The sequence below is a fragment of the Hypoxylon fragiforme genome (assembly GCF_022984875.1).
Source record: "Hypoxylon fragiforme strain CBS 206.31 chromosome Unknown GGS25scaffold_3, whole genome shotgun sequence".
Lineage (NCBI taxonomy): Eukaryota > Fungi > Ascomycota > Sordariomycetes > Xylariales > Hypoxylaceae > Hypoxylon > Hypoxylon fragiforme.
Window position 1 is genome coordinate 1,221,903 of NW_026054758.1, and position 18,989 is coordinate 1,240,891.

Here is an 18,989-nt window from a genome sequence, read left to right on the forward strand (position 1 = left end):
GATGATAATGCTCATCGTATCTCGACTCCTTCCTCCCCCTTTTCCCACCAAGCAACTATGAACTTGCTTTGGTGGTCTGATTACTCGTCAAACTCGTGGTGCCAGTTCCGAACCCCTCACTGAAGAGTACGTTATCCCACCAGAAGTGGCATTCGTCTTGTGTTCGTTCAGTCACGTTGCCCAGTTGCGCCGCGATGCCCTGGTTTTGACGTCCGCGCACCCCCATCCGTTCATCGTTGCCCTGACCAAAGGTCATCACTGTCTTTGCGTCTTTGGTAGCAGCGGTATTGTTGAGAAATGGGCTGACGAATTTCGGCCACACCACACTATTCGTATCATTACTGCGCGCCCCTGAATTCGGATCACCTGTAACGGCGAACCGGCTCCAATAACCATTCATCGCGTCTGCCATCTTGACGACACCCGGATATTGGCCAATGACATCCATGTCATGTGTCACAATGGGGGCCTCGTCACCATGGTCTGCACTACCATGACCATTGGATCGGGCGGCGTAATGATATGCGTAGACGGGACTAGCGTTCTCTGCAGTGGAAGCCAAATGCGCTGCCTGAAGCACGGGGCAGATATATGCATAGTGTCCGTAGGCGTCGTCAAGCCTCCAAAACTGGGACCCAAACCCATTAGGTGGTTGAGTAACGTACAACCTCTGTCCAGTGGCTGTGGTGGGGTTAGGGTACAAAGTGTCTAGAGTGTCTAATTCGGTTTTGTTTAGAGCCGGAAGGATCGCAGACATGAGATTATCCATTGCCGACGAAGTATTGGCTCGTGATGGAACAAATATGGCACCCTCGTTCGTGTTAGAGCCCGTCAAGATTGGAATACGCAAAACATTTCCTTTTTGCCAAGAAATAATGGGTAGGTCTGGTATTATACCCCCAGGGCCATCAATGACAGGTTGAAAGGGCCAGCGTAAACTCGGATTATAGCGCCCGAATACCGTACTAGACGCAGTGGCAATAGTGCTCAAGGGTAAAGCCCGAAGCTCTTCGAATATTTTGTCATCAGTTGTGTTGCTAAGTCCACACAGGTCTAAGAAATCTCGAAACTGCTTCTCATGGAGTGGATGGGTAGGGACGAAGGTAGCACGAGCTAACGATCCACCGGATTCGAGGATCGCTTTCTGAAAAGGGGGAGGTCCAGAACTCAACTTGTTCGCAGGAGAGTACGATATCAAGTGATGTCCGATCTTGAGGGATGGTTAGTCATAGATCTCTAAACTCCATTCACAAAGGCACGGGAACTTACCGAATGAGAGCCAGCGCTTACACCCATCACCGTGACATTGTTGGGATCTCCGCCAAAATCGGCTACATTGTTCTGCACCCATTGGAAAAAGGCCTGCTGATCTTTGAGCCCCAAGTTGAGCAAGCCTTCCTTCGCGGTTATTCCACTTGGCAGAAACCCCAAAGCTCCAAGACGGTAGTTGAAACTCATTCCAATGAGAGGTGTCTCTGACCATGCAACAAAACTCAGCATGTTTCTTTCCGAACCACTCCCACCATTGAATGCGCCGCCGTGAACATAAATAACGACAGGTAGTTTCGTGCCATTGACACCTTGCTTGTTCATTTCGACGGTCGCAGTGTCTGGATCATCACCAAAATGAGGCCTGTAGATATTCAAGTTCAGACAATCTTCGCCTTGGTCGCTGCCGCCTCCATTTTGTGGACACCTATGTCCGAAACTAAGAGCACGTTGAACATTGTTGCGACTTCCTGTTCCATTCAACAATTGAGGGGGTCTAAAGCGGTTTTCACCAGATGTCGATTGTGCATATGGTATTCCGCGAAATGCTTCCACGCTGCGTGGGTATTTGGCGCTCTGTGGTACGACTTCGCCAAGATAGGACCCCTGAGTTAGCTGTAGAGGGGTTGTTTTCTGTCGCATTGCGTGATTAGTTAGTTACTTATGTAAATCAATTAAGGATGCCAAGAAAGATGATTGACAAAGACAACCAGAATTGCATGCGCGTGCCAAGCCACGTGGATTTTGTATAATACATACCTTGAATACTTCATGTAAGCGGCCACTGGTATCAAGCCATACCAAAACTGCCAAAAGTACGATGATGATGGTAAAGAAGAACGCGATTAGACATTGGCGAGTTCGACTGTGTCGGATTTTATAAGCCTGCGTCTGCAGCCAGAGCGGTATCTTGGAGGACTTCTTCTTATTATCCTGGGAAGTCAGTGCCTTGGTGCTATCACTGTCGTCGCTTGATGATGAAAGTGATTCCATGGTTAGTTTAGGCCATGGAAATCCCACGGGCGTTTCTCGAAGGGAGGCGCGGAAGAAACGGAAAACCTGGGTTTAAGATATGTAGTACTATCGTGAGAATAAAGGCATGTTCGTATTTGAATCTGTCGTGTGTGTTGGAGTAAAGTTTATAATAATAAGTAAGGGTTTCTCGGATTTGCGTCGTTCTTCAAGCTGGATTCCCGTCGCGACCTGCAGGTATTAAGGTAATTGCCAGCAATAGGTACCTGGTATAGTACAATGTACAGCAATGTATTGTACAAAGATAGCGCCGAGCCGTGTAAGCGCAGCAAAAGTTACCGAATAACGAACGAGGCGGAGCAATAAAGCAATAACGCACAATGGATTCTCGGGTGAGTCAGGGATGTGGAAAGCTTAGCAGATAATAATAGTAGTTAAGTAGCCCTACAAGACCTTGGCTACCTAATTGTAAACAGGGCGTATCTGTCTGTGGAAGTGAATGTGGGTTTCTAAGGGTCTAATAAGGGTCTATGATTCATGGCGGTGAATATGAAAGTGATAGAAAATGGGATATGGGTAACGGGAATATGGGAATATGGAATATGGAACATGTAAGTGCCTAGTATATACTAGGTAGGTATGGTATGGTATTGTTAGAGGTATTGTATTGTATGGTATTGTATTGTATTGTGATAAACTTCAATGTTACAGGCAGTGCCCCGCACAGGCCTGAGCCAGCTATTTACATGAAATGGATTATTTGATCCTACTACATACATATGTAGGTCTGACCTTTGCTGGTGGCAGGCATCATCTTTGATGTTTGTTCTGTCAAGGGTCTGGACCTGCCTGGACTTTGACTGGTATGGCCGTATGGGACAGGTTTTTATGTCGCAGTAGATGTAGCACTTGCCTTTATTCTACATACTATATATACCTAGGCATGCACGTGTTTGGGGTAGAGGTACTTGTAGGATACCTACTAGGTACTGAGTTATTTTCTCTTACTTCAGGGTCTTGTCTCTAACATTCTGCTACAATACCCTAGAAAGGTACCAGCAATATTTGTCTAATTTGTACAGCCCAAGTACACAGAACTGCATTGTGCCTGATTAAAACCAGATATGAAAAAGCCACTAGGCCTTTCTTGTTCCATAATAGGGCCATCAAACCAAGAGTGTAAAGAAGCTTTTCCCTTTATGCTAAAGTTCATGAATGGCATCATCTTTTAGAACTGTGATATAATTTTATAATAGCCAGTTGAATTCAACAAAAGCATTCTAAACCAAAAAGGAAGCATTCCCCGAGCTTGATGGCTAGCCTTTATTGATTCTGTACATACATACACTAGTATTACCAACAAGACCCCAAATTACAGTCTTGGGCTGAAGATGACATAAGCTGCATAAGTGTAGAAGATCTTCTTCCTTCGGCTTCGGATTCGCAAATATAGGTAGGTAAGTAATCAACCAACATCTTTGACATATGGATTACATAGCCTGCGTTACTCATTTGAAAGCTCGAATTGAGGAACCCACGATTATAATTAATCATCGTTGTCGATCAAACCAGAACCAGAAACTTGAAGCCCGCACATTGGTGATACCTACAGTGGACTACCTGGTAGGTCCTAGCACCAGACGTGGGCAGCTAATAGATAGTAGCAGCTAACCTAGGGCAGGTACCTGAGTATCAATACGGGATTGACCTGAACCCTGGATTCTGGTTGGACCCCGCTTATCGAATCACTTGGCAAAAAGGTTCCATGACCGCGGGCAAGCAAGGTCTAGATCATACCATACCCATATCCCTAACACCCCATTTAGGATCAGGGGTTAAGTAAGATCAAGCTTTTTCTCTTGGTAGATCTAACCAATGGGGAACTCTCCATTTACTCCATTGCACAGCATTGAACATCCAAAATGAAAAGTGAGCAAGAACATTTGAAGCAACCCAGTCCTGACCCTTGCAGAAATTGCTACCTACCCTATGTGGGCAATTAACTTTGTACAACATTGAATTTAATACGTGGTAATACGGCCACGTACATAATACATACATGTAACTAGTTACATAGTAGTAGCCTACCTACTACCTAGTCTATTAGTACATAGTTATAGTACCTACCTAACCTAGGGTAGAGTACCTCAAATGTAAATCCTCACATCACCGCACAGCCTGTTTCCCGTGTTACCGCAGTTACCGGAACCTCTTCGCCAGCGCTCCAAACCCTTAATATCTGCTGTGTGACCGTGATATCCTCGTCCGGCTTACCGCCGACGAGAACCAGATCGGCTCGCCAACCAGGCGCCACGCGACCCCGGTCCTGCAGGCTGAAATGATGCGCCGCCAAGGAGGTGGCTGCCCGCAGCGCCTCCAACGCGGTTGACCCGGCGCGCACCAGCAGCTCCAGCTCGTGGTGCAACGATTTTCCGGCCGCGATCGTCATGATCCCGCTGTTGTTCGCGTCCGTGCCCGCGAGGATGGGGACGCCCGCCTCGCGCATCCCCGCCACGCTCTGCAGCGCCGCCTCGAAGCTGCGGTTGCGCTCGGCCGACAGCGTCAGCCAGCTGATCCCCCACAGGACCCAGCTGTTGGTCATGCCTTCCATCATCGACAGCGTCGGCACCGCGACGGTCTTCTGCTCCCGCATCCTCTCTGTGATCGTCTCGTCGACGGCCTTGTCCATCGGCACGTGCGTCAAGACGTCGAACCCTGCCCGCAGGCTGCGCTCGAACGCCGCATACTGCGCGGTATGGGCGACTGTCAGCTTCCCGTGTTTCTCAGCCTCGGCCTGGATCCTGTCTAAGACAGCTTGCTCGTGACCTGGGACGTCCGCGATGATCTTGATGTAATCCACGCCTTCGTCCACTCGGTCCTGCACGAACTTTGCCGCTTCGTCTGTGTTGTGGACCGCGTGATCTGGCGTGACGCCGCCAAATAGCTTGAATAGCTTGCCGTGCCTGGAGTTCTCCTATAAATATGTATGTTTCACATCGAAGGGTTAGCGCCTCGTGTCATATTGTACCATCATAGTAGGTAGGTATGCAGCTGTCTCGCGTATTCGAATGTGGCATGTAGGACAAACATGACATGCAGGGCACAGCATGATCTCAAACCCCGAACGCTATGCTTTTTCCATAATTACCTAACCTATGAATTACCGCCTCTCCGGGCTTGGTTCGTGTGTAACCTAGGTAGGCACAGTAGTACTAACCTCGTATGCTGGGAGATTCACACCCAACCAAGTCGTCGGGCCCCTTGCTGCGCGAAGCTCAACCGACTTTTCCGGTGGTATGCACCTATACTATAATAAGTAGTTGATGATGAGAGACATTGCTCTTTTCCACTTCTTTCCCTCCCTCAGACCCCCATTCACATTTCTAAATTCACAATCACAAGACTGCGTAGGTACTCACCCCATATCAAGAACAGTCGTGACCCCGAACGAGGCACACGAAGCCAGCTGCGCGGCATCGCGGATGTGGACGTGGCAGTCGATGAGGCCCGGCAGCAACGTGCACCCGGTGCCGTCTATGACGGTGACGGCCGACGGATCCGGGTCGTCTGCCAGCGAATCATCGCCGATGCGTGATCCGTCGATAACGGCCGTCTTGGGCCCGCTGACCGTCTCACCGTCGAAGACGCGGACGTGTTTGATGATGGTTAGCTTGCCCATCTTTCGTGGCTAAGTAGGTAGGTCAATATGTGTATTTTGGGGGGAGATGCATACCAGGTACCAGCATAAATCTAGTGCATAGTTATTACTTAATATGTACCGCTTACTATGTGTATGACTCGGAAATGACCGCTCGATATTAGATCAACTCCGTGCATTAGCCTAGCACCATAGCTCTACGAAGCTGTAGCAAGGGCCGACACCCCGAATACCGCTCGACAACGGCCGATCTTTGTGTTAAGGTCGAGTATATCCAGGAGTAGGTACCTAGGTAGGTACTCCGTAAGTACTAGGTAATACATATCAGTAAATAGACACGCAAGTGGCTAATATAGACATTGATGAATAACCCTATAATAAATCTCATCATTTCACCAATCTCTATCCAAATATTATTTTGATAGACTTCATTTCTAATATTTCCCTTTTTTTTTTTTAGCAAAAAAGGGGTTATATTCCCCTTGAATCAATACTATAAGAGTACCTAGTTATCGAAGTTATCGTGTTGTACAACGAATAATACAAACAAACCAACAACTAACAGAATGAGGGCCCAATTGCAAAGTCAAGAAGAAAAACAAGAAAGACGACTATGTTTGGTAAGTAGTAAGTGCCCGGGTAATGCCCTATCGAATGGAAAATGAATCCGTAAAACAACATAAAAAAACAAAACAAAAACAAAAAACAAAAAACAAAAAGCAAGAAACAAGAAAAGACAGAAGCAAGAAAAAGGGGGAGAAGGGGATGATGCGTAGCACCCATGACACAAAGGGTATATAGACCTTTTCCTGTAAAACGCCAGACTCGGCGCTACCCTGTTCACCACCCCAATACAAAATATAGTACCTATGCAAATGCATAGAATAATACAACGCCAGCCACCACACTGACAACTCCAACCCAACCCGAAGCACAATCATAGCTTAAATGACGAGGTTTCCTACCCTCGCGAGTGAGCGAGCAAGTGATTACGCCATGATATCATGATACGAGGCAACCGTCATTCTCTTCTTTGCTTGCTTAGCCGCCCACTCACGACCCCTCTGCCGGGATCGTTCGGCAGCCTCTTCTCTTGCGAGCTTAGCCAGGGCTTCACGCTCACGTTTCTCACGTTCACGGTCGCCACTCCACGAATTGTCTCGCTTGTATATCTCCTGGCCGCGGAGTCGCTGTTGTTGTACTTCTTCCGTCGACACCGGGCTTCGCTGGCCGCTCATGCTCCCCACTGTTGAGCTCGAGGTAGCTCTACTCGATTGCATTCCAAAGGGCTCAGGGTGGAGTCCGCGACCACGTGGTTGAGATTGGTTGTTGGCCTTCGACAAAGGGGAGCGTGATGCTGAGTTGGTAGAAGAAGCGGTAGATGGAGGTTTGTTTGGGCTTAGCGGGGCCTGATAAAGCGAGTTCTCTACCAACTGCTTTTTGTTCTGCCGTGCTCGACTCGCGATCGTCTCACGAGGGAAAGTACTAGGCAGCGCACTAGAACGAATAGGCCTTGCCTTAAACTCTCGCCTCTTCTTCTCTTCTTCCTCTTGAGCCTTCAGCTGCGCTTCACGTTCCTCGCGCTTACGACGGGAGATAGCCTCGCCCGGTAACTCGAAATTCGGTCGTGTTGGGGGTCTTGCTGACTTGGCGCGTCGGAGGCTTGATACAGTCGGCTTTATCGCTTGTTCGGCGGCGATCTGCGTCGAGACACGTGCCTCGCGCTTCTCTTTCAGTTTCCGAGCGACCTCATCCCCAGGCAGTTCAAAAGTCGGAACAGTCAGTTTTTTGACTGATTTGGGTTGCTGCTTTGGCGGATTTAGACTTGCTATACCCTTGCTGGGGAGCTTTCTTGCTGGCCCCTGATTTACGAGCTTGCCCTCGGTCCCTAGCTTTGGAGGGTCGAGGAAGATCATAGACGCTGATTTACGTATAGTACGACGTGGCTCACTGGATGACTGGATACTTAGAAAAGCAGAATCGGCCCTAGATGGAGTGCTTCGCTTTGGCTGTGGCGTCGTAGCTCGCTTAACTCCAGCGGTCGCCACAGATAATGAATGGGTTATCGATTTGCTTCTTACATCACCGGCATCGGGGGAAATAATTCTTCTGAAAAGAGCGGCCTCGTCAAAAGCTTCTAGCTGGTCTTCAAGTTCATCAAGCGCTTGAACGGAATCTTCGATTCTAGCGATAGGTTTTGCAGATTGTCTCGAGGGAGTAGTATCTAACTTTAGATGCATTCCCCTTTCGCTCGCTGGACTAACCGGTGTTGAGGTAGGCTGAGCAGATGCTGCTGATGACACCTCTAGTCCCTTCGCTGGTTCTGCAAGAGCCATATTTTCTTCGTCTGTATCCTCTTCGGTATCTACTAACAACTCTTCGCCCGGAGCTAAAGGTGTTAATAAGATTGTGAAACTGATCGGGTTGGGAGCCTTATCCGGATTTTGAGACTCGGCGCTATCTTGAATGGGCAAGAGGTTGAAGCCACAATGCAGGTCCGTGAACTCTGAAGCGACGTTGGACTCCGAAGTGGGGGACTCAATGGGCACCTTAGTAGAAAGTATGCCTTCAAACCAACCGCTACGGTGCTTTGCGAGCTGCTCTTGAGCTGAGCCTACACCTTTACGGGCGATTGCAACTAAAGGGTGATCTGCGAATTTCTCTCCTATTAGAAGCATAAAATTAGTATACCAGAATTAAGTGCAACACATAAGGTACATGGATGCTCGTTTTTTTTCCTTTAGCGGCCCGTACCTGGGGTTGGAAGTTGGAAGACACCTTGTACCTCGATTTCGTTCGAAACGATCTTTGGTGCAAGTTTAGAAGCGCATTGTATCTCGTCCTCGAGAACGGTTTCAAGTGTTTCGAAGGTGCTGGGCGTGATTGCTGGTCTTGTCAAGCGGCGTCGAGTCTGGTTTTTGGGGTTATCATTCGAGTTGGATCCACGAGGTGTAGTGTTGTCTATGCAGAGGTTACTCAGACGAGCAGTCAATGAATCTAGACGAGTAGTCAAGGAATCTTCGGTGCATCTAGTGGGTTGATCTGTTGATTGACGATTGAGTAGTTGAGGAATAGAAAGGCTACGAAGTGTAGAGGAGACTGAATCGAGATTATTCAAGTTATCGTGAGAAATACTATCGTCTTCGCAAGAGCAAGAACTTGTATCGCTAAAGATCTCAGAAGGGAATAATCGAGATGGAATTCGAGATGGGATAGGAGCCATTTTTCCTGAACTTGGATTGGATACAATTGACCAGTAATATACGGGAACCAAAAGTGAGGCAGCTGGGGTCGCAGGGCTCAGGGGTCAATGCTTGTAAGTTAACGCAAGTTAACGCAAGGGTTTGATGAGTTATTGCTATGTAACGTTATTACTTAGCTAGGCACAGCTAGGCACAGGCCAGTTATTAACGAATCCCGGGCCAGAGAGTGAACTGTGAAGCACGGGGAAGTTGATGATCATAAAGTGTAGCGTCTATCAAAAAGTAGTAGCGGGGTTTGTTACTGAATTATTGAATTGAATGTCTTGATATCCTGTCCTTGAAAGAAAAAGAGAGAACAGCCCTGACTAGTATTTATTATGTTACGATGGAAGAGTATTGTTGAACAAAGTTGCGTAAGGGATAACTTATTGAAATAAAATAAGATAATGTACCTAGTATTGAGGCAATAATGTAGGTACCCGGGTAGGTAGGTAGGTAGGTACTAGGTATAGTAACCTACATGTACGTGATTCGGCTTGCATGAGTGTGACTTTATATGAGTAGCACTTACTTACTATTACCTACCCTTTTGGCCGATTTTCCTTTTCCTTTTTCCTTTTTTCATGTTTCGGAAGTCTCGCCGAAGGAAGTTTTTATTTTATTATTACTCCATGGCGTAATGCGACTTATCGTACATCTGATACATGTAATACTACTAGGTACCTAGGTAGGTAGTCTAAACTGTCTAATAGTCTAATAGATGATGTTCATGTACATAGTACTAATTAGGCAAGCACTACATACTGGTAGTCTACTGGGTACACAATAGATTGTACTTGATAGTCGACAATTGATTGTGAGTTTAGCTCAATGAACCGTCTTTTCTTTCGCGTCTGATTGATCGCGTTTCTTACTAAGCTGTTGCTATGGGAAAAAGATCCCTGAGCCTAGCTGACGTAGATAGACGCGATCTTTCCCCCACTTCACTTTTTTCTTTAAATCGAGATATCCTTGCAGGAAATGCAGCACAGACATCTTCCTCCATTTCAGACTTGTACATAAGAGTAGTTATGTATTAGTGGTTACGACTCATACATATGTATATCGACTGGAAAGTATATGCGACATAATTGTCCATAAACATCATAAAGTCAATGATGAGGCGGCAAGTAAGCATCACTACGTAATTGCTTTCTTTGAGATCCCTTCTTATCACCTGCAACAAAGATACCTACTCAGGGTGTCAAGGATGAGTTGGCCTCATTTTCCATGACAGCCTCGGCCTGAGCCTGTAAGGCTGGTGCATGGTCCGTCGGTATTCGGACTAGAGTTTGTGGTAGAGGTAATGTTTCCTCCTCTTGGGCTTCTGGTTCAGACTCGTCTGCAGTTGGTGGATTTGATGGGGTAGGTATTTTGGCTGTAGAGGAAGTCAGTACTGCAAGATCATCCTAGATCTTTACATCTGAATATAGGCGTACCTGATGCCATGTTAATGACACGTAAAACGTTGTGCCAGTTACCTAACACCGTTGCAATTGCTATCAAATTTGAGTCAGTTGCATGACTGAAAGGTCTATTCAGTTACTCGCACCTTCTGTTCCATCGGATAGAGTAGCCAGTTTCTGCTCCAAGGCTTCCATCTGATTCGCCATAGCCGCGCTCAGTTCTCGTAGCTCCTTCAAATTCTCCAGCTCCGCCTTCTTCTCGTTAACTCTGGCTAGGAGTGCGGAAGGCTGTCCACTAGACGGAGCGCCAGGGTTGCTTGAGGTAGAACCTTGGCGCATATGGCTAGGGAGTGTCCGTGAGGGGAATGCCATTGTGAATTTGTGAGTCTGTTGACGTCAGGGATAGTTGAATAAAGGCTAGATAGGCTGAACCGTTGTTGGAGTGCTCTGTCTTGTGGACTGCCTTTTGGCACTATGTAATTCGTAAGTCGAGAAACTCAAGACTGACTACTTCGTACTGTGTGTTTAACAGAAGCCTGTGATGTCGAGGCAATTGGCGAGTCGCATTAATCAAGTCCACTAATAGTGATCATGGATATTAATAGATGTCTATAGTTGGTAACATGAAATGATAGGTTCGTAGAATGAAGCGTTGTTTAAAGTTAACGACTCATTTGTGCATAGTACTGCATACATATGTGTATGTAATGTCTAAGTGCCTGATAAATGTCAAGTTTTATCGGATATATGCATGAATACCTAGGTAAGTTTCCACGTGTTAGCCGTGTTAGCGTTTAAATGTTTTTAGCGTGTCTAGTGTAGTCACATGTGGGTGCCAGCGCAACGGGCTCATAGTACTAGAATCACCGTAGAAATCCCGTACTACATACATATGTAGTGCATATGTAGGTCATAGCTCTACAGACTATACCATATCCGGAAGTTTGTTGATATCCTCCCTTTTTTTATGGGCCCAAACTTTTAACCTTGCCAACTCATTTCGCAGTTCAAAACTTTTGAATCTCTTCACCGCATTTAATCAAACACCACTATTATTTTGTATGCTGTGGTTATTCAAGGAATTGCCTTGATAACCCATTCCACGCTTACGAGATCCCATACATACATGATCAACAAGCTGTCACATTGCGATAATTATTCAAAAATATCCACCTCATGAATTTTCTACAATGGCACGACTCAACGAGCCAATGGTGTCAACAGACAGCCTAGAAACGCGTATGTTTTCTGTCACATTTTCTCATATTCTCTCATCTACTCAGCACCCCTCATCACCATCACCATAATTATAATCATAATAATAACCATAACCATAAACATACAAAGCTGATATAACTGTTGCAGTACGCCGAAAGTTTCTACGTCAGAATCGAGACATCGCACGCGTAAATTCAACCCAATCATTGAAAATTCGTAGTTTAGAGAATGAATGTGTTCGCCTACTATCCGAGAATCTCGACCTCCGCGGACAAATACTACGACTCCAAACTGAGTTAGAAGATAATAAAGCACAGAGAATCGCCGACCATGCCCTCGATATTAAGGAGAAAATGGAGGCGCAACTTGCCGAATGGGGCGCTATGCTTGCCGGACTAGGACATGAGCCGACACCCAAGAGCCGATCACCTAGATCAGCAAAGAAGGCAAAACACAGATCAAGTATTGGTCGCACGAGTATGTCAGAATGGAAGCGAAGGGATACAATGAGCTCTATGCAGGACTTGGAGGCTGCTGCGGCTCAAGAAGGCAGATTGCCACCCATCTGGGAAAACAAACCATGTCCTCGTGAGACACTAGGGTAAGCCACCTTCCCGAAAGCCGTTCTAAGAAGGACATGCTAATTGGTTTACTTAGTCGGGATGAAATCATGGCGTTGCGCTCTATCGTCGACGATACCGACTCTCCAGACCTTGGACCTCCGCCCGTATTATCAAGTTTCGTGGATGAAGATCCGGTTAAAATTGATCTACCTGCAAGACTTGTGCCAAAGAAGTCGGATTACGCGTCCCTTGAGAAGACATCATCTGAACCTCAGACCAAACGCGAGCCACCCGCGGCCCCCAAAGTGGACGAAAAGAATAATGAACAATCTATTGATTTTGCCAAGGTTATGAATGACTCGCATGAAGCAAGAACAAGAGACACAACTGAACCTTCATCTCCTAATCAATCTGTTAAGGCCGGCTTGAAGAGGAAATCGAGAGAGGAAGATGAGAAGGAGAATGAAGTGGTGTCGAAGCAACCTGTTCAAACTACCTCGGTTGCAAAGAACCAACCGGAGAAGACCGCAAGCCTCAAAGCTCGACCCATCAGCAATAGACCGATCAAGCTCCCTGCAAACCGAAAAGATATCAAGGAAAAGACTGGCGTCTCAACAGCACCGAGGAAACCTCTAAGTGCGAAGAGCTCCAACGAGTTTTTGAAGTCTCCAAAGAAGGCCGCAAAGCCTCCCATGTTAGACGAAGCCGCGAAGGAGGAGCCCAGAGCAAAGAAGAATCCTCCGCCCATCGAGATACCTGTTCCGAAATCCCCACAGCCAGTACCGGTCGCGAACGTGGACATTGAGACTGAGACACCCACCACGGAACCGAACTTGGCTGTACCCGAGACTCCGGAATCAATGCAGAGGGATGATGTTAGAGACACTCCACCTCCTGCAGATATCTCGTCCAGAGAGACATCGCGAGGCAGTCGTCGAGCTAGGGCTGCCGTTAGTTATGCCGAGCCGAACCTCCGAGACAAGATGCGCCGACCCTCGAAACAGCTACTCGACGCCGTGTCAGGGGAGGGCAAACAAATCCGACGAACAAGCCACTCGAAAAAAGACGAGTTCTCCTCTGCCCCATCATCCGCGATCAAATCTGAAGAGAAGCCAATGTCATGGAAGGAACTTCCCGCGGTCGCGAGCGCTTCAAAGGCGACTCCAGATGCCATGGCTAGTCCCCTGGCCAGGAAGAACCCGAGATCCTCCCCTTCGGATGACCTACCTACCACTGTAGTGATGGATCGAAGGAAGCGAAATTCTGCGATGACAACTACATTAGGAGCAGCCGATGCTGAGTCCTCATCTTCATCTAGCGGGGGTGCTTTAAAATCGAGCTCTGGCCGAACATCCGGTCGTCGCGTAGACGAGGTTGCGGCGCGAGAGGCTGAGGTGGCTAAGATATTCCACAATGAATCGGATATTTACGACATGCCGCACTCGTCCCCGATAGACGATTCGAAGAACGGCCACCCACCGGACGCCGATGAGATTTTAAAAAAGAGTGACATCCGAGGAGCCCGGAAATCGAGATCGAGACGACTGTCCTCAATGGTTCGTGAGGACTTGGATATGGACCCTGAATACCAGCCGCAGCGGCAGCAACATCATGAGAAGAGTCGGCCTACGAGAAGAGTTACGATGACAGCGTCGAGGGAATCCAAATTGGACTTGGAAAGCACAGCACATGATAACTCTATGGAGGGGGACAGCCTCGGTAGCTCCTCGTCTGCGGAAGCGGACGCTGCGGCCCGAGACCGGACTGCGACGAGACGTAGGAGCATGATGATATGAGGAGGGGGTGGAGCCGAGTAAAAGCAAACCCGAGACCAAGAGCAACGCACTAGACCATTCCGTGGTCATGGTGGTAATGAATTCACACGATCATTTTCTTCAGGAGCATAAGGGGATTTTCTTTTCTTTATGTTTCTATTCTGCCTGCATTGAAGCAGGTAGGAAGGCATGGAGACGGGCGAACAGGTGGATCAGAAAGGAAGTGGACGAGCAAGCAAGAGAACAAGCTGGCATACTGACTGAATAAATCAATCACTGGAAAAAGACTGAGGGCAAATGATGAAAACCTCCCTTTTCTTCACACTTTTTATTATGTTTCTTTCGTCATGAACTTTTTTAATGTAAAAAGGGGGGGGGGGGAGATGGGCGTTCGGTTCTGCATTGTACATAGGGTACCTACATCATACTCAACGGCGTACTGTACTTTTCGGTGTGGCCTGGATACCAGATTAAGATACTCCCTTTTTTTTTTTAACATAAGAAAAGAAAAAGAGAAAGTGATTTCTTTTCTCGTTGCGTTGTGATTTACCAGATTGTCTTCAAGATGTTAAAGATGCCTTTTAGTCGTTGATTAAGGCAAGGTAAGTACATGGAAGAGGCCAGCTCTTATATTTATGAGAGTGAGTGGTTTGGTAGGTAGGTATACATCAAACGCGTCTTCGTGTATGGTGATGAACCGGCCCAGTTTGGTAGGTATTCTAGATATTATTAAGTCTCTTATTCTCTTCTTACGGTGAATTTATTTGTTTATTTATGACGACGACCCCCCTGTGGGTGCTACAGGCTTTGTGTAAGTGACCTTCTCCACGGCCACGTTCCCCACCCCGTTGTCGTCTTTCCTCAGTTGGTAGACGTAGAGTGTGAGTGATATTCCTTGGACCTGGGGTGTTTTGATGGTTAGTAAGTAAGTGGTGAGAAGGACGATTCCTTTGTCTCCTTCCCTCGTTCGGGTAATACACGCGCAACGTGACGCAAGGGAGGGGGCGGATTGTAGGGCAGGGCGATCGCAACTCACATCCATCAAGCAGAAGCTGGGGACCATGTCCTCGCCGTCCTGGGTCCAGCCGGAGGTGTAGGCGCCGGTGGCGCTCCCGGGGTTGACGAAAAACTTGTCCATGTACTCGAAGGCGTCGAAGCGGTGGGTGCCGCCCCAGCAGAGGACGTCGACGTCGAGCTTGTTGGCCTCGGCGAGGAGGAGGTCGGGCTCGGTGGAGACGAGGGTGAAGCCCTCGATGAAGCCGATGCGCAGGGAGCCGTGGGTGACGACCTGGGACAGCGGCAGGGAGGTGGCCTCGACGTCGAAGCGGCCCTTGACGATCTTCAGGTCCGGCGCGATCGACCGCAGGTACTCGTACGTGTGCTTGTCCGTCAGGTTGCCGAGGCAGAGCGTCTGCCCGATCTTGCCGGGGGATAGGAGTTTCTTAAACTATTTGAGAGGTAACAAGGGTAAGCAGAGCGCCAGTTTAGGTAGGAGGGGGGGATATGGGGGAGCGGAGAGGGACGTTGTCGCACCTTTTGTGGTATATCGAGGGCGCGGTCGGGGATGTGGAGGTCCCCGATCACGAGGATGAGGAAGGCCATTTGGTTATGAAGTTATTAGAGATTTCGAGGTTTGCTGAGTTAGATTAGGTTGTAGATCAGTCAATAAGTATACGACAGTCGACAATTGGCAATCGATCGTTTGTTTGAGAATAGAGCGCTACCTTGCGCAGTTCTACTTCTTCGGCGAGCGGTTATGGACGATAGCGATTCGAGATGCGCGATCGGGTAGGAATGTACGTTGCGGTGTAATACGTCTAATTCGGAGGTTCGCCAGTATTATTGTATAAGCTCTTTGCTGTTTGAGCCTCGATGTACAGTAGAATATAAGTATATTTTGATACCCCAATGTGTACTAGGCAGGTATTGAGCAAGCTATCATCTCTTGCCAATAATATGTGCAGCAGGTACCTTCAATGTTGTTGGAGGCTGACGTTTAACTCCGATGTCCATGTCAGGGTCCGGGAGCTTTACCAGCCCCGCAATTTAGAGCTCCATGTTAAAATTCACTTATTAGCGCAGCGCAGCGCCACAACTACGTAGTTACTAGTTAGGTACCTTCAAAGTATGGATACTTACATAACCTCGCAGCAATATCTACGATAGTATAGCTGCAGTACATACATATCTATGTTGGTATACAAGCTACAGCAGTGCCATGACATGATTAAAAATCCTGCTTTTTCAATGTTTTCGTTTTATATGATAGGTACTACAGTCTAGATTCAGCCTTGAATAAATTTAATATATTAAAATATAGCCGAATACGGAGACTTCGGTATACTCAGCAAGCGTGTTACCAATAGTGGGGGAGTCTAACCAGTTCACCTCTAGAAAACAGGGGATTAATAAAAGTATAGAACCCCGGGGTAATCCTCTGGGCCAAGTTTTAACTTGAATGTTGTTCGTCTGTACCTGCCTACCTACAATTTGAGTTCAACGGTCAACCAATTACCTAGGTGCCCGCTATTAATTTAATTAATTATTTAATTAATTAGGCCTGGAGGGAGGAACAGCTGCCCTCGAGCAATCCATAAAACTGGCTTACTCAACGCTGCGGAGAGTCGCCGGAGCTGTGGTCGGCGAGATGCCCCACCGTCTACTCAGCACAACCTCTAACTCCAACCCCGCAGCCCGGCTTTCTATCATATCACGACACTTATCAGCTACTTCTCATACTCCTAATACTCTCAATACTGCAACTCACCGCCGTAGCTTCTCTTCCTCTCCGTCCGTGAATATGTCGTCTCAGCCCGAACACTCCACCTTGCTCATCCCGGGCCCCATCGAGTTTGATGATGCTGTTCTACAGTCCATGAGCCATTATAGGTTGGTAATACTTACTTACACATAGCATATAAAATATGCACACAACAATAATAATCACCTCTAACATACCTTAATTAGCGAGTCTCATGTCGGCCCAGGTTTCGTTAATACCTTTGGCGAAGCCTTATCCATGCTACGCAAGCTCTTCCAGACCACCTCTTCGACTTCGCAGCCATTCGTCATCTCTGGGTCAGGAACTCTAGGTTGGGATCTAGTAGCAGCGAATCTTGTCGAGGCGGGTGAGGATGTTCTGGTTCTGAGCTCCGGTTACTTCAGCGATGGCTTTGCCGACTGCCTCAAGGTCTACGGCGCGAATGTCGACATACTCAAGGCCCCCGTAGGTAGCCGACCCCAGCTACCCGAGATCGAAAAGGCATTGAAGAGCAAGAAGTACAAGGTGGTCACGGTCACCCATGTCGATACATCAACCGGTGTGTTGAGCGAGCTCCAGAAGCTTTCCGAAACCGTACAGAGTGTGTCACCGGATACCTTGCTCATCGTGGATGGCGTTTGCAGTGTGGCCAGCGAAGAGATTGAGTTCGATGCGTGGAAACTTGACGGCGTCATAACAGCAAGCCAGAAGGCCATTGGCTGTCCTGCGGGCTTGTCTATATCCATGTTTAGCGGGAAGGCAATGGACGCATTCAAGGCGAGAAAGAATCCGCCAGCATCGTACTTCGCTTCGATGAAGAACTGGACACCCAGTATGACAGTACCCTGAAGCCAAGAAGAAGAAGAAAAGAAGAATAGTGACGATGTATGCTAACCTGTCCCACAGTCATGCAAAACTACGAAGCAAAGAAGCCGTCATACTTTGCAACCCCGTCACCACAACTTATCCACGCTCTTCACACAGCGTTATCTCAAATTCTCACGAAGCCCCTCTCTGAAAGATTTGCTAGACACCGGGAGGTTTCAGACAAGATCAAGCAGACCGTAATAGAATTGGGCTTGAAACAGGTTGCCGCCAACCCAGACGATCAAGCGCACGGTATGACAGCCATCTATCTACCTGATACTGTCAAGGCTACCGATTTGCTTCCCAAACTTGCCAAGAGCGGTGTCGTATTTGCTGGCGGCATTCATAAAGAGATCGCAGCAAAATATGTGCGTTTCGGGCACATGGGTGTCAGCGTGGTATGTTTCTATAAGACCTTTGTTTGTATCATAATGACTGGGGAACATCGAAGCTAACTGCAGCAGACCGACCCTGCCAGAACTGACATTGATAAGGCGCTCGCTGCGTTGAAGAACGGTTTGGCCGACTGCGGATATCAGAAGGCGTAATCGTTTCAGTAGGTTGAAGTTGGTGTGCGAACGTAGTGGCTGTCTCACCTCATGTTTACCATTCTCCATGATGATAATTATTGGCTTAAAAGAATGGATACCTTATCATCTGCATATTTTTCTTTTTTAGATGATAAAAAACAAATACTTGTATGGTAAACACGCCGGAAGAAAATGGAGGTTATGGGTACCTAGACTAGGTAGAGGCTTTGAGGCTCGGAAAATCAAGAATGATAGATATCCAAGGTACCTCTAGCCATGTGATACATACTTAGTACATACATGTATGTAAACCATTGGGTGCGAATTTTGGCCATCAATGTAGACGAGATAATATGTACCCATGAGTACTACATACTTGCTTCTCGATTGATGTATGGAGAAGCTACATACATATGTAGGTTAGGCACTTGGGTAGGATCTTGTCATATATCATCGGGAACTTACGTTGGGGATCCCGAGCCAGGCAACCAAACAAACTGCTGCTATCATTCAATAAGATAAATCGAAGTCTGTTGTACGTTCGCCAAACACTACATATGTACCTAGTACCTACGTACATACATACATAGATCTATCTACATACATGTAGAGAGTGGTAGTTAACAAGACCGGCAATGTCGGGGACATGTTGGTATAGTGGCCTCCATAGTTCTCCGTTCTCTAGAAGCAACGGGATGGTGATAGTGGTCGCAGGGTCGTTTGGAAAA

General features: G+C 47.4%; 7 protein-coding genes across 7 annotated transcripts; 2 read left to right on the forward strand and 5 right to left on the reverse strand.

Annotated features, from left to right (window-relative positions):
- Positions 1–55: 55 nt before the first annotated feature.
- Positions 56–2,262, reverse strand: GGS25DRAFT_519251 (alpha/beta-hydrolase; the record flags this gene model as incomplete). Its single annotated transcript, XM_049263668.1, has 3 exons — positions 56–1,210; positions 1,270–1,902; positions 2,029–2,262. 3 exons carry the CDS (start codon positions 2,260–2,262, stop codon positions 56–58), a joined length of 2,022 nt encoding a protein of 673 aa, XP_049118719.1.
- Positions 2,263–4,157: 1,895 nt separating this feature from the next.
- On the reverse strand, positions 4,158–6,008 carry GGS25DRAFT_174790 (putative hydrolase). The gene is made up of 3 exons (XM_049256584.1): positions 5,661–6,008; positions 5,459–5,543; positions 4,158–5,215 (listed from the first exon to the last, which is right to left on the reverse strand). The coding sequence occupies exons 1-3, from the start codon at positions 5,918–5,920 to the stop codon at positions 4,403–4,405; spliced, it is 1,158 nt and encodes a 385-aa protein (XP_049118720.1). The 5' UTR covers positions 5,921–6,008; the 3' UTR covers positions 4,158–4,402.
- A 261-nt stretch (positions 6,009–6,269) lies between these two features.
- GGS25DRAFT_480768 (uncharacterized protein) lies at positions 6,270–9,602 on the reverse strand. The gene is made up of 2 exons (XM_049260111.1): positions 8,654–9,602; positions 6,270–8,564 (listed from the first exon to the last, which is right to left on the reverse strand). The coding sequence occupies exons 1-2, from the start codon at positions 9,120–9,122 to the stop codon at positions 6,889–6,891; spliced, it is 2,145 nt and encodes a 714-aa protein (XP_049118721.1). The 5' UTR covers positions 9,123–9,602; the 3' UTR covers positions 6,270–6,888.
- Positions 9,603–9,881: 279 nt separating this feature from the next.
- Positions 9,882–11,380, reverse strand: GGS25DRAFT_174888 (DASH complex subunit Dad2-domain-containing protein). The gene is made up of 3 exons (XM_049256585.1): positions 10,694–11,380; positions 10,581–10,640; positions 9,882–10,519 (listed from the first exon to the last, which is right to left on the reverse strand). The coding sequence occupies exons 1-3, from the start codon at positions 10,917–10,919 to the stop codon at positions 10,338–10,340; spliced, it is 468 nt and encodes a 155-aa protein (XP_049118722.1). The 5' UTR covers positions 10,920–11,380; the 3' UTR covers positions 9,882–10,337.
- A 174-nt stretch (positions 11,381–11,554) lies between these two features.
- On the forward strand, positions 11,555–14,462 carry GGS25DRAFT_480770 (uncharacterized protein). The gene is made up of 3 exons (XM_049260112.1): positions 11,555–11,786; positions 11,913–12,366; positions 12,423–14,462. The coding sequence occupies exons 1-3, from the start codon at positions 11,738–11,740 to the stop codon at positions 14,122–14,124; spliced, it is 2,205 nt and encodes a 734-aa protein (XP_049118723.1). The 5' UTR covers positions 11,555–11,737; the 3' UTR covers positions 14,125–14,462.
- A 299-nt stretch (positions 14,463–14,761) lies between these two features.
- On the reverse strand, positions 14,762–15,858 carry GGS25DRAFT_174901 (vacuolar protein sorting-associated protein). The gene is made up of 3 exons (XM_049256586.1): positions 15,637–15,858; positions 15,140–15,550; positions 14,762–15,004 (listed from the first exon to the last, which is right to left on the reverse strand). Exons 1-3 carry the CDS (start codon positions 15,703–15,705, stop codon positions 14,876–14,878), a joined length of 609 nt encoding a protein of 202 aa, XP_049118724.1. The 5' UTR covers positions 15,706–15,858; the 3' UTR covers positions 14,762–14,875.
- A 494-nt stretch (positions 15,859–16,352) lies between these two features.
- On the forward strand, positions 16,353–18,279 carry GGS25DRAFT_529891 (alanine--glyoxylate aminotransferase; the record flags this gene model as incomplete). Its single annotated transcript, XM_049265326.1, has 4 exons — positions 16,353–16,992; positions 17,071–17,696; positions 17,771–18,129; positions 18,196–18,279. Exons 1-4 carry the CDS (start codon positions 16,751–16,753, stop codon positions 18,277–18,279), a joined length of 1,311 nt encoding a protein of 436 aa, XP_049118725.1. The 5' UTR covers positions 16,353–16,750.
- Between the last annotated feature and the right edge of the window lie 710 nt (positions 18,280–18,989).

Coding starts and splice junctions, on each gene's coding strand:
- GGS25DRAFT_174901 (XM_049256586.1), bottom strand. CDS start 15,705: ATGGCCTTCCTCATCCTCGTGATCGGGGACCTCCACATCCCCGACCGC. Junction 15,551..15,636: donor CCCTCGATATACCACAAAAG/GTGCGACAACGT, acceptor CCTCTCAAATAG/TTTAAGAAACTCCTATCCCC. Junction 15,005..15,139: donor CCAGCTTCTGCTTGATGGAT/GTGAGTTGCGAT, acceptor AAAACACCCCAG/GTCCAAGGAATATCACTCAC.
- GGS25DRAFT_480768 (XM_049260111.1), bottom strand. CDS start 9,122: ATGGCTCCTATCCCATCTCGAATTCCATCTCGATTATTCCCTTCTGAG. Junction 8,565..8,653: donor CTTCCAACTTCCAACCCCAG/GTACGGGCCGCT, acceptor TGCTTCTAATAG/GAGAGAAATTCGCAGATCAC.
- GGS25DRAFT_480770 (XM_049260112.1), top strand. CDS start 11,738: ATGGCACGACTCAACGAGCCAATGGTGTCAACAGACAGCCTAGAAACG. Junction 11,787..11,912: donor AACAGACAGCCTAGAAACGC/GTATGTTTTCTG, acceptor TAACTGTTGCAG/TACGCCGAAAGTTTCTACGT. Junction 12,367..12,422: donor TGTCCTCGTGAGACACTAGG/GTAAGCCACCTT, acceptor TGGTTTACTTAG/TCGGGATGAAATCATGGCGT.
- GGS25DRAFT_174790 (XM_049256584.1), bottom strand. CDS start 5,920: ATGGGCAAGCTAACCATCATCAAACACGTCCGCGTCTTCGACGGTGAG. Junction 5,544..5,660: donor ACGACTGTTCTTGATATGGG/GTGAGTACCTAC, acceptor ATTATAGTATAG/GTGCATACCACCGGAAAAGT. Junction 5,216..5,458: donor TGAATCTCCCAGCATACGAG/GTTAGTACTACT, acceptor ACATATTTATAG/GAGAACTCCAGGCACGGCAA.
- GGS25DRAFT_174888 (XM_049256585.1), bottom strand. CDS start 10,919: ATGGCATTCCCCTCACGGACACTCCCTAGCCATATGCGCCAAGGTTCT. Junction 10,641..10,693: donor TCTATCCGATGGAACAGAAG/GTGCGAGTAACT, acceptor CAAATTTGATAG/CAATTGCAACGGTGTTAGGT. Junction 10,520..10,580: donor TGTCATTAACATGGCATCAG/GTACGCCTATAT, acceptor CTTCCTCTACAG/CCAAAATACCTACCCCATCA.